The following is a 20,263-nucleotide window of genomic DNA, read 5'->3' on the forward strand; positions in this document are numbered from 1 at the left end:
AAAACTGTTGCGATTTTTAACCCTAACGTCTTGTAGATGAGCATTTTCAGAATTTGGGTCCCCCCAATTAGCAAAAGTTGTCAACAAAAATTAACTCGCTGTCAGTTTCGTGACGACAGTTAACACGTTCACTGCGTTACGGGGGTTTTTGAACCCCGTACGGTGTCATCACTCAGTGCGGGTGAGAAAAATCGTGTTCACTCCGCTGGTGCGGAAGCTGTATTTTGGTCATTTTTGCAACTACGAAAATGACAAATATACATTTGGATTTCTGTTCAAAAGTATTATTTATTGATATATTAATTACTAGCTTTTACCCGCGGCTTCGCCCGCGTAATAAAAGTATTCTTATTGAAACGTTTACAAAAAATAAGATTTTCATTTGGATCCGTAGGTTTCTTTGTAGGTAGGTTCGACTCTATTGATCGAAAAGTGGTAAACCACTTTTTTGGCTGACTGTACCTTACACATATTACTATTGTTTTAAAAGAAATTCTTGCAATGATTGTAGAATTGTTACACAGCGACCACAGCGTAGGTAGTAGGTACGAATATGTATGTATTTTACCTATATAAATATTTATAGTGGGGAAACTTCATACAACCCACATAGCCAGTATCTCGACGCTATGGTCGGTAAGGTAAAAAATACTTCCTTGCATTATCGCTTACAATTTTTTCCATTTTGCTTATACTAATTGCAAACTTAAACATATAAAAGGCAAGCAAACAACGATCCTCTTACAGCACATTGAATGTAAAAGTTATTACGGATGCAGGATACTCACCGATGCCTACTTACATACTAATCCCTTCCCACTGAGCCACCTGCATTTTACACTGCCTAGATATCGATTGCCGACCGATTATTCCGACCCCAATCCCTATTCTTATCCCCGTCCGTATCTCTATCCTTGTCCCCGTCCCCGTCCCCGTCCCGTCCCTGTCCCCGTCCCTCCTCTATCCCTGTCCCCGTCCCTTCCCTATTCCTATCTTCGTCCCCATCCCCTATTCCTATCCCTATCCCCGTCCCCATCCCCTATTCCTATCCCTATCCCTATTCTTATCCCCGTCCCTATCTCTATCCTTGTCCCCGTCCCGTCCCTGTCCCCGTCCCTCCCCTATCCCTATCCCCGTCCCCTATCCCTATCCCTATCCCTATCCCTATCCCTATCCCTATCCCTATCCCTATCCCTATCCCTATCCCTATCCCTATCCCTATCCCTATCCCTATCCCTATCCCTATCCCTATCCCTATCCCTATCCCTATCCCTATCCCTATCCCTATCCCTATCCCTATCCCTATCCCTATCCCTATCCCTATCCCTATCCCTATCCCTTCCCTAATTTCCCTATCCCTATCCCTATCCCTAACCCTATCCCGTTCCTGTTCCTGTCCCTGTCCCTGTCCCTGTCCCTGTCCCTGTCCCTGTCCCTGTCCCTGTCAAATTATCATGCTAGAAGGTGAACTTTGAATAATCCTTTCTTAGTGCTCCTCTAAGGAACTTCCGTGTCAATTTGAAATCTCTTGAACCAGAAGTAAAGATAAAAACAACCTATACTTATGGCTATTTTGGATATTTTAACCCCATTGCACAACAACAGGGGAGAAAATTTATTTTCCACCTCATTAGATTTTAAAATCGTTGTTTTTATCGTGATCAGCGACCCGATAAACCATAAAAACGATACCCATATTGTGATTTTGACTTACCCCTTTTGCACCCCTTTAGGGGTCAAATTTTCAAAAACCTGAAACATGTATTTAGTCATATGTCTTTAGGAATGTCTTTAGGAATCCTCTTGTGAAGTTTCGAATAAAATAGTCAAACTAATGTTGTTTCCCCATACAAACTTTGAACCCCCATTTCACCCTTTTAAGAGGAGAATTTTGAAAAATCCTTTCTTAGTGCTCCTCTACGCCATATAAGGAACGGATGTGCCAAATTTGAAATCTCTAGGACCAGCGGTTTCGGCTGTGTGTTGATATATTATGTCAGTTAGTCAGTCAGTCAGTTTCTTCTTTTATATATTTTTTGATATTTAAACCCCATTGCACTACAACAGGGGAGAAGGTATTTCACTTCCGCCTTGTTAGATTTTAAAAACGTTGTATTTATCGTGATCAGCGACCCAATAAACCGTAAAAACGATACCCATATTAGTTATTTGACTTTATCACCCCCTTTTCACCCTTTTAGGGATTAAATTTTCAAAAAACCTGAAACACGTCTTTAATCATATGTTTTAAGGATCCCTCCTGTGAAGTTTCTCTAGGACCAGCGGTTTCGGCTGTGCGTTGATATGTCTGTCAGTCAGTCAATATCTTCTTTTATATATTTTTTTGATATTTAAACCCCATTTCACCACAACAGGGGAGAAGGTATTTCACTTCCGCCTCGTTAGATTTTAAAAACGTTGTATTTATCGTGATCAGCGACCCGATAAACCATAAAAACGATACCCATATTGATTTTTTGACTTTATCACCCCCTTTTCACCCTTTTAGGGGTTACATTTTCAAAAAACCTGAAACACGTATTCAGTCATATGTCTTAAAGAATCTTCCTGTGAAGTTTCGAATAAAATAGTCAAACTAATCTTGTTTCCCCATACAAACTTTGAACCCCCATTTGACCCCCTTAGGAGGTGAATTTTGGTAAATCCTTTCTTAGTGCTCCTCTACACTATATAAGGAACCTACGTGCCAAATTTGAAACCTCTAGGACCAGCGGTTTCGGCTGTGCGTTGATATGTCAGTCAGTCAGTCAGTCAGTCAGTCAGTCAGTCAGCTTCTTCTTTTATATATTTAGATATACGGGGTCTCAGGAACCCCGTACCGACCAGGGGACAAAAATTACCTTCTAGTGCGATACGGGTCTCCGTGAACCCCGTAAAAGAATATGCTGGCCCGTACGGGGTTGTGGGCACAGTATCGCTAGTGCAGTGCTTACTGAAATACTTGTTATCGGCAAATTAAAAATGAAGCTCTCGAACCTCATGTTAGAAATACTATATTCCAAAAACAAAGGTTATCCCACACAGTAAACGTCAAAATCACCACAAATTGACATCTAATTGCAGGCAGGTAATTAAATATATGTTTTTAATACGTAAAAACGGTGGTGGTTTATCTTATTTTATTTATCTTTGTTACTTAATTATATTAACTAATTTCACAAAAATCCAAGAGTGCGAAGTATCATATTTTTGATGTGTAATGTTTTTATTAATACAGCACATACATCGATTTTTTTATTTCCCATCACTACTAATTTATCGACCTTAATACATTACATGCGTTACGGGGTGTACTAAGCCCCGTATTTTTTCAATTTTAGTGCGATACGGGGATAAAATAACCCCGTATTTTCTTTTCTATATAATTTTGTGAGTTTTTATCGTATCCACGTGCGGGGATAATGAGACGTAGTTAATTTCATACTCTTACAGTTAGTCGAAAAAAATATTGGAAAATCCAATATTTCAGGAACTTACAGCACTTTTTACAGGCTTAGGCGTACGGGGCACTTTTATACCCGTAACGCACTACGATGTAAACTATTACGGGGCGGATTGGGCCTCGTAACGCACTAGATTTTGGGTTAAGGTTTTGGCTTGCCGCAGCGAACGTGTTAAGCATAAAATCTGTCTAAAAATTTACTTTATTCACATTCTGAATGTAGATTATCGCTTAATGTTTATGTAATTAACACAAAAACCATACTTTTATTGAAATTTCATGCTTAATTATCGTCACAAAACTGACAGTGAGTTAATTTTTGTTAACAACTTTCGCTAATTGTGGGATCCTAAATTCTGAAAATGCCCAGATACACGATATAATATAATATAACTTATAAATTGTGAGAAATTTGGAAATGCCATGGTTTTTCTGGCTAGTGGTTGTCTCTTGTTAAATCAGTATTGACACCGTAATTCATAACGTGACACAAATTACACCAGGGAGCCGATTTTTTAATGTCGACCATTCGTATTCGTGAATTTCGTTCATTAATATCTCCACTAAGTACTAACTATTTAAATTCTACTAACAGAATCGAAAACGAGTGGTCATTACCTACCTCTAGATTTTAAATTACTAGCCGTCCTTTTTCGAAAATAGCATTTCGTCGTTTTAAAAAGACATTCGAATGGCGAATTCGTGCGTTCAAAATTCAAAAATCGGTCCCCACCCCCAGATACAATAGTCAACCAATTTGAATCCTAAAATAGGCCATTGTAGAACCTTTACCACAGATTAATAAACCCTTTACTTTACTACTTTTTTTTTTAGTTTTATGGCAAATATAACACGGTGAGCGAACGGGATTTACAAATTAGAGTTAACCGTACATAAGGGGAGGTATGTCGGAATTACACTACCTATGCTCAAACACCGGTTTGATTCCGGGGTAAATTGCAGAAAAAAAACCGGACGGTGTTGGCTATTATGTATAACAAAAAAAATATTATTATTTTCTAGGCACGTTTCGCACGGAATGTGTACCGTATGTCATGTCTTAAATAGGAAAAAATAGAACATGTATATTTTTAGGAAATGTGTCTATATGTCACGTATCGACGCTACGTGTTAGTAAACTTGATAGCCAATTTAGCTAAATTTACATGTACTCCTTTCAAAGTTCCTCTTTTAACTTGTATATCGTAACGTACTATTTTCCCCATTCAGTTTATTTCTATCGTTTCTGACCGTTGTTCCAAAGTTCTGCAATTTTTTAAACTTTAATGTCACCTTTTGTGATTCAATTTTTAAAGAAGGACCGCCTTAAACCAATTGTAATCCTTAGTGCAGTAAGATAAGGTGCTAATTGCTATTAAAATGTCTTACCGCGGTAGACACGAGATCCTAACGTCCGTTTGTTCGACATATTAAGGCGAACGATTACCACACAATGGGACAAGAAGTCGGGCACTCGGCTAACCGCAGTATAAAAATATTACAGTATTTTAATGCGAAGTTTTATGGCCACAAACATAGTCGGTGGCCATTTTCGCGAAAAAAAGCTTCAAAAGCTTTTTTTTTCTAAAACAGATATATTTAATGTTTTTCCTACTCAGAATCGCGGAATTCCTACTAGGCGGAAAAAAGCGTCCCAAATTATTTTTTTCCACTTCGTTACTATTTTTCAAACACTTTGTACAGCGGTTACAAAGTGGAAAGGAAAAATTTGCAAAATTTACTTCGGTATGTTCGAGTGTACCTACACACCAGGGATGTAACGGATGTGGTTTTAACGGAACCGGAAGCGGAAGCGGAAGTTTTGAATTTAGTTTAACGGAAGCAGAAGCGGAACCGGAACCAGAAGCGGAAGTTATAAATGTTAAAAACGAAATGAAAAAATACCACATAGGTATAACATAAACCAAAACTAATTAAATTACCTAGAACTTTTAGGTGTTTACTGTTCAGCCTGTAATCAGCAGTTTGTAATCAGCCTTTAGGCCCACTTAGGTTTTAAAAACGAAAAGAAAATTTACCTGATATTTTATCTTAAGTATATCATTCATTACAATCCAAAAATTTAAATCACCTTGAACTTTAAGATTGTTTGTTGTTTAGCGTTTAGCTAATCACTAAAAATCACATAAGAATCCTTTTAAACCTTTATTATGCCGTAAAAGGTTTTAGAAACGAAAAGAAAACTTACTCGTAGGTAGTATAATACAATCCAAAACTAACCAGTAAAAATTATATGTGTAATTGTTAGCACACAATTAAATTTTTAAATTAAATGGAGTGATTGTAAAAGAAGTAAACTGTATTTAATAAACAAATCTAAGGGGAGCTTCTAAGGGGATCGTAGATAAGCCCTGCACCACTGAATAGTTGTTCACTCGCTACTAACTAGGTGGACAGGACAAATATTGGCGCGCAATGGAATGAAGCGATTAATGTTTAGTATCGCAGCACGTGGCAAGCGGAGAGATGAGCGAATGATAGGTATAGACCTGTTGGTCTTTGATGTACGCCGCTCATGTCCCACCGTCGCGCTAGGTTCCGACATCCGTTATAACTTCCGTTTGAAAAATAACAGAACCGGAACAGAAGCGGATGTGTAAAACAAAACGGAAGTTCCGCAGTAACGGAAGCAGAAGCAGAACTCCGTTACATCCCTGCTACACACGTTCTTACAAGCCAATATTCCAAAGGTATACAGTCAGATATAATGAATAATCATTTGTTCCCTTTACCATCGTACTTTCGCAAAAGGTATAAATGTTTCATTCAGGTGTTTTTTGTTTTGATTTGAAAAAAGTTAAAAAAAAATTGACAATTATTGCCGAATTTTATTAATAAACTAGCTTTTTCCCGCGTTCGTAAGATCTTGTTTTTCCATGCAAACTTTGTAAAATCCGAATGTGTGAAATAGGTGAATTTTGAAAAATCCTTCTTAGTGCTCGTGCTCCTCTACACCTTGTAAGGAACCTACGTGCTAAATTCGGGATCTCTAGGACCAGCGTTTCGGCTGTGCGTTGTTGATATGTCAGTCAGTCAGTCAGTTTCTTCTTTTATATATTTAGATTATTTACAGTCATAAAAAAAATGAAGTTAAGATACTGGATTAAAAATAATTAGGTACCTACTCTATATTAAAAACATACCCACTATAGTCAGTAACACCAGTGTCACAGACAAATTCACTTTCGATTCGAAAGATCATATCAGCTGTTGAAAGCTATACGTTCCGTGTGGGTATATTAGTGACGGTGTGTCATATCTATAATGTTATCTAGTAGATGTGGATCGCAGCATTGAGATCTCGATTGGCTGTCATCATTTCACTTTCTGTTGCTAGGTAACGGGTAACATTTGGACATAACGCGAATATGAATTTATTGTCAGTCATACCTATTTCATTGTCATCGGATCATAACGTGATTTTATCATAACGTGATTGTGTACAGTCGCCAGTTATATTGGTGCAAGCGGTGTCAGGGGCGGCTTACTCCGCGATTCTATCGCCGCGCTACAAGTACATGCCGGGGGCCGCGACTTCGCGGCCCATTCAGTGGTGACGACCTTCGCGCGGCGCCATAGAATACAATGTCGGCTGCTCGTGTGCGGTCCGTTTGTTAATGTAGGTAAGAATTTTGAATGGCGGCATTTTGTGAATATCAAAGGAGTGAGCCTTCTGTACTTGTACTATTATATTATATATTCTGTGGCGGTGTGCAGAAATAAGAGTGATCTACATTTCGGCATAAACACTAGGAAGCAGACAAAATCCAGACGTTTAACGTCTAAATTCAGCTCGTAGGCCAGGAAACAAATAATTTCCCAATCAAAATGATCCTTCAAATTGTCAAATCGGTCATTAAAACTCAGCGCAAAAGAAAATTACTACAAAAAAAATGATAATTATCTCTAAAAGTAAAATTCATAATCCTACGGACTAAATTGACAAATGACTGACAGGTAAAATGATACCAGGAACAGCAAAATTAAAATAGTGAAGGGTATATGTCGATAACAATATATCGACAAGTTGTAAAGGACATACAACAGACAAGTTTAAATCAAGAATAAGTATATGAGTTTCAAATAAGAGGTACACATTTTGGTTTGTTCTATGTATCTTCGAGGTAGTGGATGGATACCATGCATTTTTACCCACTAGTTTTAAAACATAAAAAGGTTTCCGAGCCTGTAGGTAAAAAATAAAATACCATGTCCGACGATAATAAATTATCTGTCACGCTATGGCAAGTATATCATAAATATCTATATAATTTTCGAATAATATTATTGCTGCTTCGAAATAAAAAAAATATCTCTAATTAGCGGTCTACAGACCTTTTGATCTGTCGAAATCACAGAAAAAGTTGGTATATTAATTAGCCGATCAAATTGCCAATTTCATTGTCCCGTCTGGGTGCACCTTAAATCTACGATGTAATAATAATTTTAATATCGATAAGAACGACACTGGCTAAACTGTGGCAACATTCGTTCACACTTACTTGTCAATTTGGTCCGTAGGATTATGGGTTTTACTTTTAAGTAGGTACTACCTATTTCTCATTTCATCTCATACCTAAGTTATATAACCAGCACCATTTTTACTAGTCGCCATTGGAAATATTTAATCTACATTTTATATGTATATGTATGTAGATGTAGGTAAATATATCAAAACATTTTGACATAATGAACACTGAGTTATACAGTTAACTTACAAAAAGTCATGGTTTATATTACATAATTAATTGCTCAATAAAACGCGCTATGAGCTCAGATCAGATGTTGTGGATTCTCACGAGAACAGGGGCCCATTCTAGTGCATAAAGTTACAAACAAGCTAAGCAGATATAGCTACTTAGTACTTACATATGTACTGGTTAGTGCGTTTTCACATTATCCGATCCGATATCGGAAGTAGGAAAGATTTCAAAGGAAAAAATCTAAGATGGCGGCGTAAATATATGGGATATCGGTCCGACATCCGATATCGGATCGGATAATGTGAAAACGCACTTACAGTGGTTACTCTATTTATTTATGAACGGAACGCACCTACAACTCTTCTTGTGATGGTGTTTTCATGGGCAAGGGTGGCCGCTTACTAAACGGCGATCCGTCTGCTCGTTTGCTTCCCAACTTGTAAAAAACTTATTTATTTAGAGTAAATAGTGATAGATATAGACATTATTCTTCGTCATGTACAGTCGAGTACATTTTTAGTACATTTTCAGTAGGTTTATTATATTTAGGTACATTTTTTAAATGTACATATATTTATGAACTCGGAAGTAAAACTAGCGCCAGGGATTAGCCGCAGCATTGTTGAGTGGGATCCTATTGTATCGTTCAAATCATTGTAATGGGCATCTTCTGGGCGAGCTCACTCCATCGTAGGCCACGTCTTTGCCTTTGGCTAGTCTGTGGTCAAGAGTAAGCCCATTTATAATTAAAAAAGAAAAAAAATATTTTTTTATGTCGGCATGCCTTCTCTTTTATAAACTACTAGCTTTTGCCCGCGGCTTCGCTCGCGTTAAATTCGAAAATTGCGGAATTCTCCATACAAACTTACAACCCCTATTATAAGGATGTGGGGAGGTTAGAAAGAGACTAAAAGTAGCCTATATGTCACTCTCCATCCCTTTAACTATTTCCACTTAAAAAATCACGACAATTCGTAGCTCCATTTTGCCGTGAAAGACGGACAAACAAACAGACACACACACTTTCCCATTTATAATTTTAGTATTGATGTTGTGGTGTTACCATTTCGTCAAATAGTCCTAAAATTTGACTTCAAATTCCATAATTTAGCCACGACAAGAATAAAACCCTTACTCATATTTCAATCATTGGTGCCTGAATCATTGGTCTATATTTAGCTAATGCTACGGTGTTCAACTAGAATGTTGTATCAAAAGTAAATAACATACGATATACATTTATTTTATTGATTTCCAATTAATTAACGTAGTGCGTGTATCGCAACATTGACGATAACCTCAATGCTCGGGGTATCAGCTCGCTGTTCAGATTACTGGCTATTCAATGACGTGAACTATAGTTATTTATTTTTATAAAACCAATAACTTTTTGGCAGGTATTTGTACCTAATAGAATACGAGTAATAAAATACCTAATTTTCAATTAGTCACTCAAATCGTCATCAAGTTATAATCACGAACAATGTAAACAGACCTTTCTGGGTCTATTTTTTATGGTTAACGATAATGATGTGGCAACATAAGCATTTACCTAGTAGTGTTTGAAAAGGTTGGCTTAAATGCCTCGTCCAAAAAAAGTTTGTTTAATTCTCTGTTAATCAAATGGACGCAGGTGGCGAGTTTAGGTATAATTGTCTGTTCAATTTGCCTACTCGTTGTAAGTGTTAGATACTTATGCACTGCAGAAAACCCAGATCGGAACCACTTCATAGAAAGCTATCACAGTCGTCGGCGCCACTTCGCGATATTCTTTATCTTATCATTGTAATCTCAGTTTCGGCGGTGATAAGTGTAGTTACTACTTTAATACGTCATTTAACTAATATGATTAACGATTATCTCAGGTAGTGTAGCAACGTTACGTGAATTATTCGATAGATAACTATGCAATTCAATTTTTTTCGAGTTGCTAAATTTTTCTTTCTTCTCCACCATATTATATGCTTGTTATTAAGACAGTCAGTTACCTAACGAGATGAACGAAACTTCTGTAGAATTTGCGTGTCTCACTTGCGTAAATGTTTCGGAGCAACATTAGTTGAAAATCTACTAGAAGTGTGCTGTACACGTTATTGCAGTGACACAAAAATGCAATAGTGTACTTATAGGTACTAAAGAAAAGAATAGTGTACCTACTTATAAGAATATGGCATCACATGTGTGTGAAGGATCCTTTGGCTACATCGTTAGTATGAAATCTCCAACAAATATTGACTTGAAATTTTTCGCTTTATTATAATTGTAAATTCAAACAAAATTGACATTCAGACCACGGTCAAGCCAAAATAGCGTCACGTATGAAATAATCTGTGTGTGGATAACGATAAAACGCCATGTAAAGATGTCTTTATCGCGTATGGTGTCACATACATCTCGAGTATACGATTATTTTGGTTGGATTGTATGCTCAATTAGATTTGTTTGAGTAGGCTATTTGCTGGCCACATATTGTCATTGTCATTGCTACTGCGCGAGTAGTTAATGCGTTTTTAAAAGAACCAGCGAACAGTGACCTCGAGCACAGTATAAATAATAATAATAAATATTAAAGGACATTCTTACACAGATTGAATGAGACCCACGGGAAGCTCAAGAAGGCTTGTGTTGTGGGTACTCAGACAACGATATATGGTATAATATGTAAATATGTACTTATATACATAGAAAACATCCATGACTCAGGAACAAATATCTGTGCTCATCACACAAATAAATGCCCTTACCGGGATTCGAACCCGGGACCGCGGCGCAGCAGGCAGGGTTACTACCGACTGCGCCAGACCGGTCGTCGTAGTATATTAAAGAGACTGCCTCGAGTTCGGTAATAGTTAGATTTATCGGAGACTCGACTATACTGGTGATATCAATTCGCCAAAGTAGTTGGAAGGATACCCTTGGTCAAACAACAACGAAAAGGCGTGATATTGATGATGGCTTAATCAATTTATAGTAAACATGGTAATATTTAATTAACCTATTCGATAACATAAATTTTAAGTACAAAAAAATAGGTCACATAGTCATGTAATCGTCAATACCCTCCTTATTACGCCTTGTATAGATTTGGCCTTGCATCAATATCAATTGATTGACCAATTAACGAAATCAGCAACGAATTATAGTAAAGAAATAAGCATAGTCATTTGTGCAGATCTTTATGTGTTTGTAAAATCCTAATAGAAACCTCTTTCGATTCCAGATGCAGACGATCCTACACCACAACGGGAGCGGCGCAGCGGCGTACACAGGGCGACTAAAGAAGCGTGAGGTGCACCGAGCCATCACGTTGCATCCTGTGAAGGACCATCGCCATATGTACAGGCTGCATACTTACTTTAAGGTAACTGTTGCTTTCAATCAGCAGGGTCTTTAGGTAATAGGTTAGGTTGCACTATAGAAAGTCACCGGGCGTCTGAAAAAACGCGTGGAACTGGCGACATAGCCGAATGGCGATCGTCGACGCCAGACGTCGACAGAAATGCAGTCTAGCTCTGTCGCGCCAATACGCAAGAGCGATAGAGACAGATAGCTACGAAACAGATGTTATCGTGAGCTGAGCGTTTGTGCATTTGGCTGCGTACCCTGCTCTGAATCCCATGAAGGACCATCGCCATATTTACGTACAATTGTACAGGCTCCATACTTACTTCAAGGTACCATAACTTGTTTCCAACCAGCTGATCTAGATTACACTATAGCAGTCGTGAACACCAGGTGGCTGTACAAACAAGAAGTACACCTATCAGTCACCATCTTGTGAAGGAGCATCGCCATATGTACTTTATTATTGTGGTAGTGTGGGCCTTTCCGCGTCACGTCGACCAGCAGAGTACGGTCAACCAATTTGAATCAAATGCCACTCTGGAACCCTGTCTTATTGACACCGTGCATTATTGTCCATAGAAGTCACTTTTGACGTTGACTGTGAAAAGGTTCTACGGTGGCCTATTAGGATTTAAATTGATTGATTGTACTTTTAAGGTGTCTTCGAGGTGGTTTTAATTGTAGGCCCTTGGTTGAAGTGAGTTGTAGATTCTGTAACGGAGCTGTTGATGCTAACACCAGGGGCCCATTTCTACAAGTTACAATTTACAAGCGGTTGTCAATGTCTAATATGACATGTTGGAAAGAGACTTCCGCTTGTAACTTTCAGTTTTTAGAAATGGGCCCAAGGTGTTAGAACTAAGATGTCATCCTGTGAAAGACCATTGCATGCTTACTGTATGGAAGTAAAGTTTGGTTACAGTTGGAGGCCCTAGATTAAAGTAAGTCGAAGTTACCTAAGCAGCTGCAGCTGGTCCTTATACCTACCAGGTGTCTGAAGCAATGCAAGGTGCTCAGTGTGCGTAGCTGAATGGCACAAACGAAACGCTCGTAGATATCTATCTCTATCGCTCTTGCGTATTAGCGCGACACAGCCAGACTACCTATCGCGGCGTTTCGTTTTCGTTTCGCGTCGCAGAAATGCCATTCGGCTACGGCACCTGATCTGAATAATTGTAACTTAAATTAAGCATGGCGTATTACGCTAGGATCTAATCACTAATGTTTGTCAAATGGGTCGTACAAATTGCAACATATGTAGGTACTGTAGTTTATAATACTTACAATGTGTTTCCGCCTCAGTAATAAAACAGGCACTTAACTAGCTAATACCGATTGCTTACCCACTTGACACCTACAGCTTTCTGCAGAACAATTGGCTTTCTCTAATGCTAATATCAATGCACCGAACGAAACAGATGTTTATAACACGAAATGACTAGACACTGCATGTATAAAGTTCATGTTGAATAAGAAGGCAAACTGGGATTTCACGACCAATATAACTAACTTATACCTACGAAGATTTTTGTCTGGGTTAAAAAAAAAAATATTGGGGACACCTTACACAGATCAACTTAGCCCCAAACTAAGCAAAGCTTGTACTAATGGGTGCTAAGCGACGATATACATACTTAAATAGATAAATACATACTTATATACATAGAAAACATCCATGACTCAGGAACAAATATCTGTGCTCATCAATCACACAAATAAATGCCCTTACCGGGATTCGAACCCAGGACCGGTCGTCAAAACAATATAACTTCACACAACAAGTGCAAGTTTATAACAATTATAACTTCACTAGCTTTTGCCCGCGACTTCGCTCGCGTTAGAAAGAGACAAAAAGTAGCCTATGTCACTCTCCGTCCCTTCAACTATCTCTACTTGAAAAATCACGTCAATTTGTCGCTTCGTTTTGCCGTGAAAGACGGTCAAACAAACAGACACACACACTTTCACATTTCTAATATTAGTAAGGATACTGTACCCGGTACATTAAATATTCGCACATCTATCCTAAACTCGCGTATGCATTCAGAAACACCAATATTAAAATGTACATGGCAACTATATTATTTTCATATAAAGTGTAACCTGAAACTAAAGGCATAGTAAATATACGCTGTGTCATTCAAACTATACATACATAACGGCAGGTAATTTCGTAATGTAAACCTAGTTTTAAATTTCAAAATTCTTGCAAAATTACTTTAGCGCCTGGTAAACTAGTGCCGATCGATGAACTTGATGAAATACAATATCTTCTGTGGGCATTCTTAATTCTTAGATTATTTTTGTACGAACACTGACTGCATTAACACTGTACATAGTTATATTTATAGAAATGTTGAGCCCTCACTTTATGTTTGAAAATTCGACAAAATCATGAATAAGAGATCGTCTAAGTTTTTTTATTTTATTTACATCGTTGCTTTTGCTCACAAAACTAAACTTTATTTACCTACTTAGCCGAGACGTCTAACAATTAAAACAAATGAATGACTAAGTAGGCAACACTTCCTTTGCGCATGAGTTGTTTACGCAACAAGTTTATTTCTGAGAGCTAGACTGGCGCGTGCGACTGACGTCACTGTGGCCAACATTATTTAAATATACCTATTTAATTCTTTGTATAGTTAGATTTTATTTGGCTCTGTATATTTACACACAAATTTATGAGCTAGGTCATAGTTCGAATGAAACTTACAAATTTTATAATATTGTTTAGATATAATAAATAAATTCAAGATACGTCTGGCGACTTCTTTATCATCGGTTTTTTTTGTCCATGCGCTAGTTTTCATTACATAGTAGATATAATTACAAAGATAAGGTACACAGAGGCATTTTCGACTGGAGGTCTATTTCAACTAATATAAATAATATATTTACCAGGTTTTAGACTATAGAGTGTCATATTTATGTGTTCACTGTACACAAGTGCCATACCTATTGTGTGAACAGAAAAATAAATAAATATTATAGGACATTCTTACACAGATTGACTGAGTCCCACGGTAAGCTCAAGAAGGCTTGTGTTGTGGGTTCTCAGACAACGATATATACGAGTATAATATATAAATACTTACCCCCTTATTCATAAATAATAAACGTACTCTAAAGTTATAAAGCCGATAAAATTTGTTTGTCCCTTTCTATCACACAAATACGTCGGAAAGGGACAAACGAACTTTATCGGCTTGATAGCTTTAGTGAACGTTTATGAATAAGGGGGTTATAATACTTATAATATACGTAGAAAACATCCATGACTCAGGAACAAATATCTGTGCTCGTCACACAAGTAAATGCTCTTACCGGGATTCGAACCCGTGACCGCGGCTTAGCAGACGCTAAGCCAGACCGGTGGACACAAATATTTCGATTAATTTTATTGAAATTGCCCCCCACTCGAAATTGTCCCGGTGCATCTTATATGTGTTTGATTGATATCTGTTGTCGCTTCATTTGTATTTATTTGAAATATTTCTCGATTATTATAGCTAATGGCCTAAAACAATGCCGCTATTATTTATAATACCTACAAACGCACAATTCAAGCTTCTTCGACTGCGATATGATAATTAGTTCAATGCCCTAGAATAGTATGTCCTCGAGGCCATAGACTAGAGCTTTATTGCCACTTATCTATGGATAATATACAATGCTCTTACGTGAGTGATCATTTTTAATATAATTAACAAATTTAGATTAATAATTAAGCACCACTGAGGAAATTGTAGGGGAGGGGGGGGGGGGGCAAATGTAACATGTAGAACTCAACATCATAGTGTAATAATGGAAAAAAATGGATTAGTTACAATAACTATACTTTGTGTCCGTTTTCACATTAACCGATCCGATATCGGATGTCGGAAGGATTTCAATGGAAAAATCCAAGATGGCGCCTGTAATGTATGGGATATCGGTCCGACATCCGATATCGGATCGGATAATGTGAAAACGCACTAACTCTAACACATTACGGCTCTCCAACATGTGACGGACACAAAACACCGAAGAAATAAAAGGTGAACGGTTGCTACAATATGTACCTACTTATCTACGGGTGCGTTGACAAGTTGCAAAGCGTTATTTTGGCTAGGCCGGCTAGAAAGGGTACACTTAATTCTAGACGATTAGACTGTCTACGGAGTGGAGGAGGGGTGGATCACGACTCGACTCGCAGTCACTAGGACAACTATCGATTTCATAGAAATCGATTTCAGTCTTGTTCTATATCGACAGGGAAAAGTCGACGTTGAATGGTTTCCTCGAACAAAACAATAATTAAGAAACGTATAAAATTATACGTTTGGACGACATGCGAAAAACTGCGGGGCACTTCTGGATGAGATTAGCCCAGGACCGGGATAAGTGGCGTACACGAAGGGAGGCCTATGCTCAGCAGTGGGCGATTAATGGCTGAAATGATGATGATGATGATAAAATTATACAAAACTGCTATCCACTTTTGGAATTTGCCTTGGGATTTTTTTTGGACGACCCAGATATCGCTGGGGTGATGCCGTTGAAGCGGATCTGCACGATCTCCAAGCATACAATTGGAGGAACGTCGCTATGGATCGAAATAATTGGCATACACTCGTGTCGGAGGCCAAGACTCATTTTGGGTCGCTGCGCTAATAAGTAACGTAACATACCTGTCTACTTTTTGCTACTCTGTAATCATTTCCAATATAAGACCGGATACCTACTGTGAGAACGCTCTTACTGTTATATTTTCCGGATTTTAAAAATACATATCTTAACTATTTTAGAGTTTCGCAATTTTATTGACGATTTTAATTTTTCCTTGTTTACTCATAGGCCGCTCGTAAATGAGTTCTACGAAGGGTAAAGTCCTAATAAACTGGTTGATTAAGTTCAAGACCGGCTAAAAATAACTAGTGATCGTAAAACATCAAAGAAGTTTGTAGTTTCGCACTACACCGCTGCTGGTACCGAGTCTAACTAAACATACGTGCGTTCTCTTAATTTAATACCAACTGTACATAAAGAGTTATGGAATTCTTAGCTTCAATCATAATAGCTAAATATACTCGCACTCAAAGTTATTAACCCTTAAATGCATATTGTTGCCATTTGGCTACAATGCATGTATTTTTTAATAAACTAGCCAAAATATAAGCTGGACATTTTTATTTATTTTTCTTAGATCTGTAGGATCATCATCCAGTTTTTTCACACTTTTCCGCCATTTTTTCTTAAATAAAAACATTATTTCCAACCATTTAAGAAAAAATGGCGGAAAAGTGTGAAAAAACTGGATGATGGTGATTTTTAGTACATGATTCAGGCAGATTTTTTCAGAGTTAGTAACTATTTTATGTTTAATCATTTTATCATAGGGGTTTCTCAAATAGTGTACCTTTTTAATAGTAGTAAAAGTTTTCTTATAAATTTTACTAGTAATTATATATTTATATAAGTAAGATTTAGCCTATTTTACTTCTAACACTGATTTAGTATTAAAATCGATGTTAAATATTTTTTTATTATTTTTCCTAGAGTCAGAAAACCATTGTCTATCACATTATTAATTTCTAGTTAAAAGAAAAAAATCATGCTTTTAAGGGTTAACACAATATTTGTACAATAAAGAGTTAAGGTATCTTAGTATTCCTGGTACATACGCTCTAGTCTTCCATGCCATGAATCTCAAAGGAATATTTTACTGAGAAAGTTATTGGTTCTCCCATGAACGTATACGTTTTTCTTTAAAACCTATTCCTAGATACCCACCCCCTTCATTCATAAACGTACACTAAAGTTATCGAGCCTGTAAAGTTCGTTTGTCCCTTTCCGACGTATTGGTGTGATAGAAAGGGACAAACGAACTTTATCAGCTTGATAACTTTAGTGAACGTTTATGAATAAGGGGGTAAATATCTAGTTATTATTAAATCCCATGGTAACTTTGCGGAAATCCAATTCGCACATATATGTTTTACCATAAAAAATAATAGTAACATGTTTATAATTCCAGAACCTCCGTATCCAAGACACCCGTGAACTGTCAGTAGACCTGCACAGAGACATCTCGATGTGTATGAAGGAGTTACATGTTTCGAAGGAGGAAGTTGCTGATTACATGCTCCCGGGAAATGTGCCTCTCTTCCCTGCCAAGATTGGAGATAAGGATTATGCGGGAGACAATAATATATTAGGTGAGTTGTCAGTATTAGAACTAAATGACCGAGCGATGTGTATGAAGGATTTGCATGTATCGCCGGAGCAAGTTGCTGATTACACGCTCCCGTGGAATGTGCCTCTATTCCCTGCCAAGATCGGAGACAAGGATTATGCGGGAGACAATAATATATTAGGTGAGTTGTCAGTATTAGAACTAAATGACCGAGCGATGTGTATGAAGGATTTGCATGTATCGCCGGAGCAAGTTGCTGATTACATACTCCCGGGAAATGTGCCTCTATTCCCTGCCAAGATTGGAGATAAGGATTATGCGGGAGACAATAATATATTAGGTAAGTTGATTACATAACATTCACCTAGCGATGTGCGTGCAGTAATATGCATACTTGAAGCAAAGCGTGTGAAGACTAGCATGTTGTGAACTACATATTTCCACGAGACGCTTTTCCTTACCCACCAAATTCGAAACATGGACTACTCGGGAGACAACACTATATTTAGGAAAGTTGTCTTTAAACTGGACAAAGATGATGCATGGATGGACCTGATGAGCATAAAGGAGTTGCATGTATCACAAAAGCATGTGGCAGACTTCATGCTTACAGGAGACATGCCTCTCTTCCCTCCTAAGATTGTAGACAAGGACTATGAGTCAATACTGTACTATAATAGGTAAGTTGGCTACAGAACTTTACAAAAATTAAAGTAAAATTCAAGGGAATTGCTGTAATAAGAACTTCTTACCAACTACCCCATATAATCGGTAGACCATGTTATTCATGTTAAGAACGGAGAGTATATTCTTTAACATGCTTTCCAGTTGCTCCATAGATTCCTACGAGGTGTCTAAAACGTATCAAGTACCCGATAGAATCCAGAATAATTTTGTTAATTGCTGGTACTTAATCTGATATCCGATTAGGGATTTAGCAATTAAATTTCTGTACTAGTTATTATTTGTATTTCCTTTTCCCCGTAACATGGTATTCATACAATTTTCTGTTACGTTTCAGGTGCCCCTATCGACATGAGTCGTTATCAACCATCGTCTCTGAACGACATTCTGACGTTTGACTTCATCAGCAAGTCGATATACTCTACCACGCACTCCAACCCGAAGAGACGGATCGAATCGCCGCTGAAAGAGGCGCTGGACGATGTTATTCGAGAAGTAAGTTCACAGTCTACTAGTCTTCCACGTTTTTGTGGATCGCCACTTGCAGCGTGAGGCCGTGGAATCACTTATAAGACAAAATAATCCAGTATTTGGACCTTACCATAGTATACATCGTGTTTTTATTGAATTCCGTTAACTACGGCACATAATTAGGTCCATTATACGAAACAGAATGGCATAGTTAGTTTTCTTAAATTCGTATTTTTTTCTAAAAAAAACCATACACCTGCAAGAGATGTAACTTTAATTGCTGATTGAGAAACGGGCTTTACAATTAACTAACACTAAGTAAGTGTCCAAACTACGACATGTCAATCGCATATCGAAAACACAAAGCCCGTTTCTTAACAGCAATTGATGTAACATCTATCGGGGTGAATTTCTCAGCGTGATTTTTTTGTGGCGGAGCTGATAATCATTGTGTGGACTAATTGTTTCCGGGATTTTATTTTTTTTATGAAAACCAATCCTAAAATACTATCTTCGACAACATTGCAAATTGTTACAAGTGTTATGTATATTTATTTAAAAATAATTTTCCATCGAAATTCTAATTTTGGTGTAGCGTCCAGAGCCTGTTTTTAGCGGATTATTGCTATGGTAAATCCAGTAAATCCGCAGCTATAAAGAAAACTTGCCATAACTTCATTCTTTATTACATTAAGTATATTTAAAGATGACATAAGTCAATATTATTATACAATTTGACACTTATAACTGAGCACCAAAAGTTGTCCGGGGGAAAGAACCAATTTTGGTGGTAAGTATTGAAATCATTTTTATGGTTAAACGAGACGCAGCAAGACGAACAAACGAGTCGTAACATAACCATTCAGGTTCGTTCCTGCATTTAGACATGACACATAAGTGTCATACCTTGCTGGATTGGTCCGCCCCACACAAAAATATCTAATTTAGGAATAATTACATAGATTTACTGATACATAGAGTTTATTGATACTATTACAATTGCATCCAAAAGTAACATGTTTCCCATTTAATTCCAGGTAATGGAAATAATCAACGCTCCATCAAGACAGCGCGGTCGAGTGATCGACTTCAATGAGCTTCTCTACGGCTACACAAGACTGGATCCACTGCACGGTGCTGATCATATTCTGGATTTACTTCTTCGGTATCGGAGGTATCGAGGACGCAAGATGACTGCTGCGGTCAGGAGGCACGCTTATCTGCAGCAGACATTTACGGGTAAGAAATGTTATTTCTTCATTAGTTGATTGGTCGCACGGAGCTGATCTTACTCTGGACCTGCTGCTTCGGTACCCGAGGTACCGAAGACGCAAGATGACTGCTGCTGTCAGGAGGCACACTCATTTGCAGACGTTTACTGTGGAGACATTTTCAGTA

The 20,263-nt window shown here is 37.7% G+C and overlaps 1 protein-coding gene across 1 annotated transcript in view; it reads left to right on the forward strand.

The window, feature by feature from the left end:
* Positions 1 to 20,263, forward strand: part of LOC125233906 (chondroitin sulfate synthase 1) — a 52,505-nt gene that overhangs the window by 29,313 nt on the left and 2,929 nt on the right. Inside the window, exons 2-5 of the mRNA XM_048140075.1 lie at positions 11,408 to 11,548; positions 17,552 to 17,732; positions 18,732 to 18,889; positions 19,903 to 20,104. Coding sequence (XP_047996032.1) covers positions 11,408 to 11,548; positions 17,552 to 17,732; positions 18,732 to 18,889; positions 19,903 to 20,104 — 682 coding nt within the window. The remainder of the gene's footprint in view (positions 1 to 11,407; positions 11,549 to 17,551; positions 17,733 to 18,731; positions 18,890 to 19,902; positions 20,105 to 20,263) is intronic.

The sequence above is a fragment of the Leguminivora glycinivorella genome, chromosome 15, assembly GCF_023078275.1.
Source record: "Leguminivora glycinivorella isolate SPB_JAAS2020 chromosome 15, LegGlyc_1.1, whole genome shotgun sequence".
Taxonomy (NCBI): domain Eukaryota; kingdom Metazoa; phylum Arthropoda; class Insecta; order Lepidoptera; family Tortricidae; genus Leguminivora; species Leguminivora glycinivorella.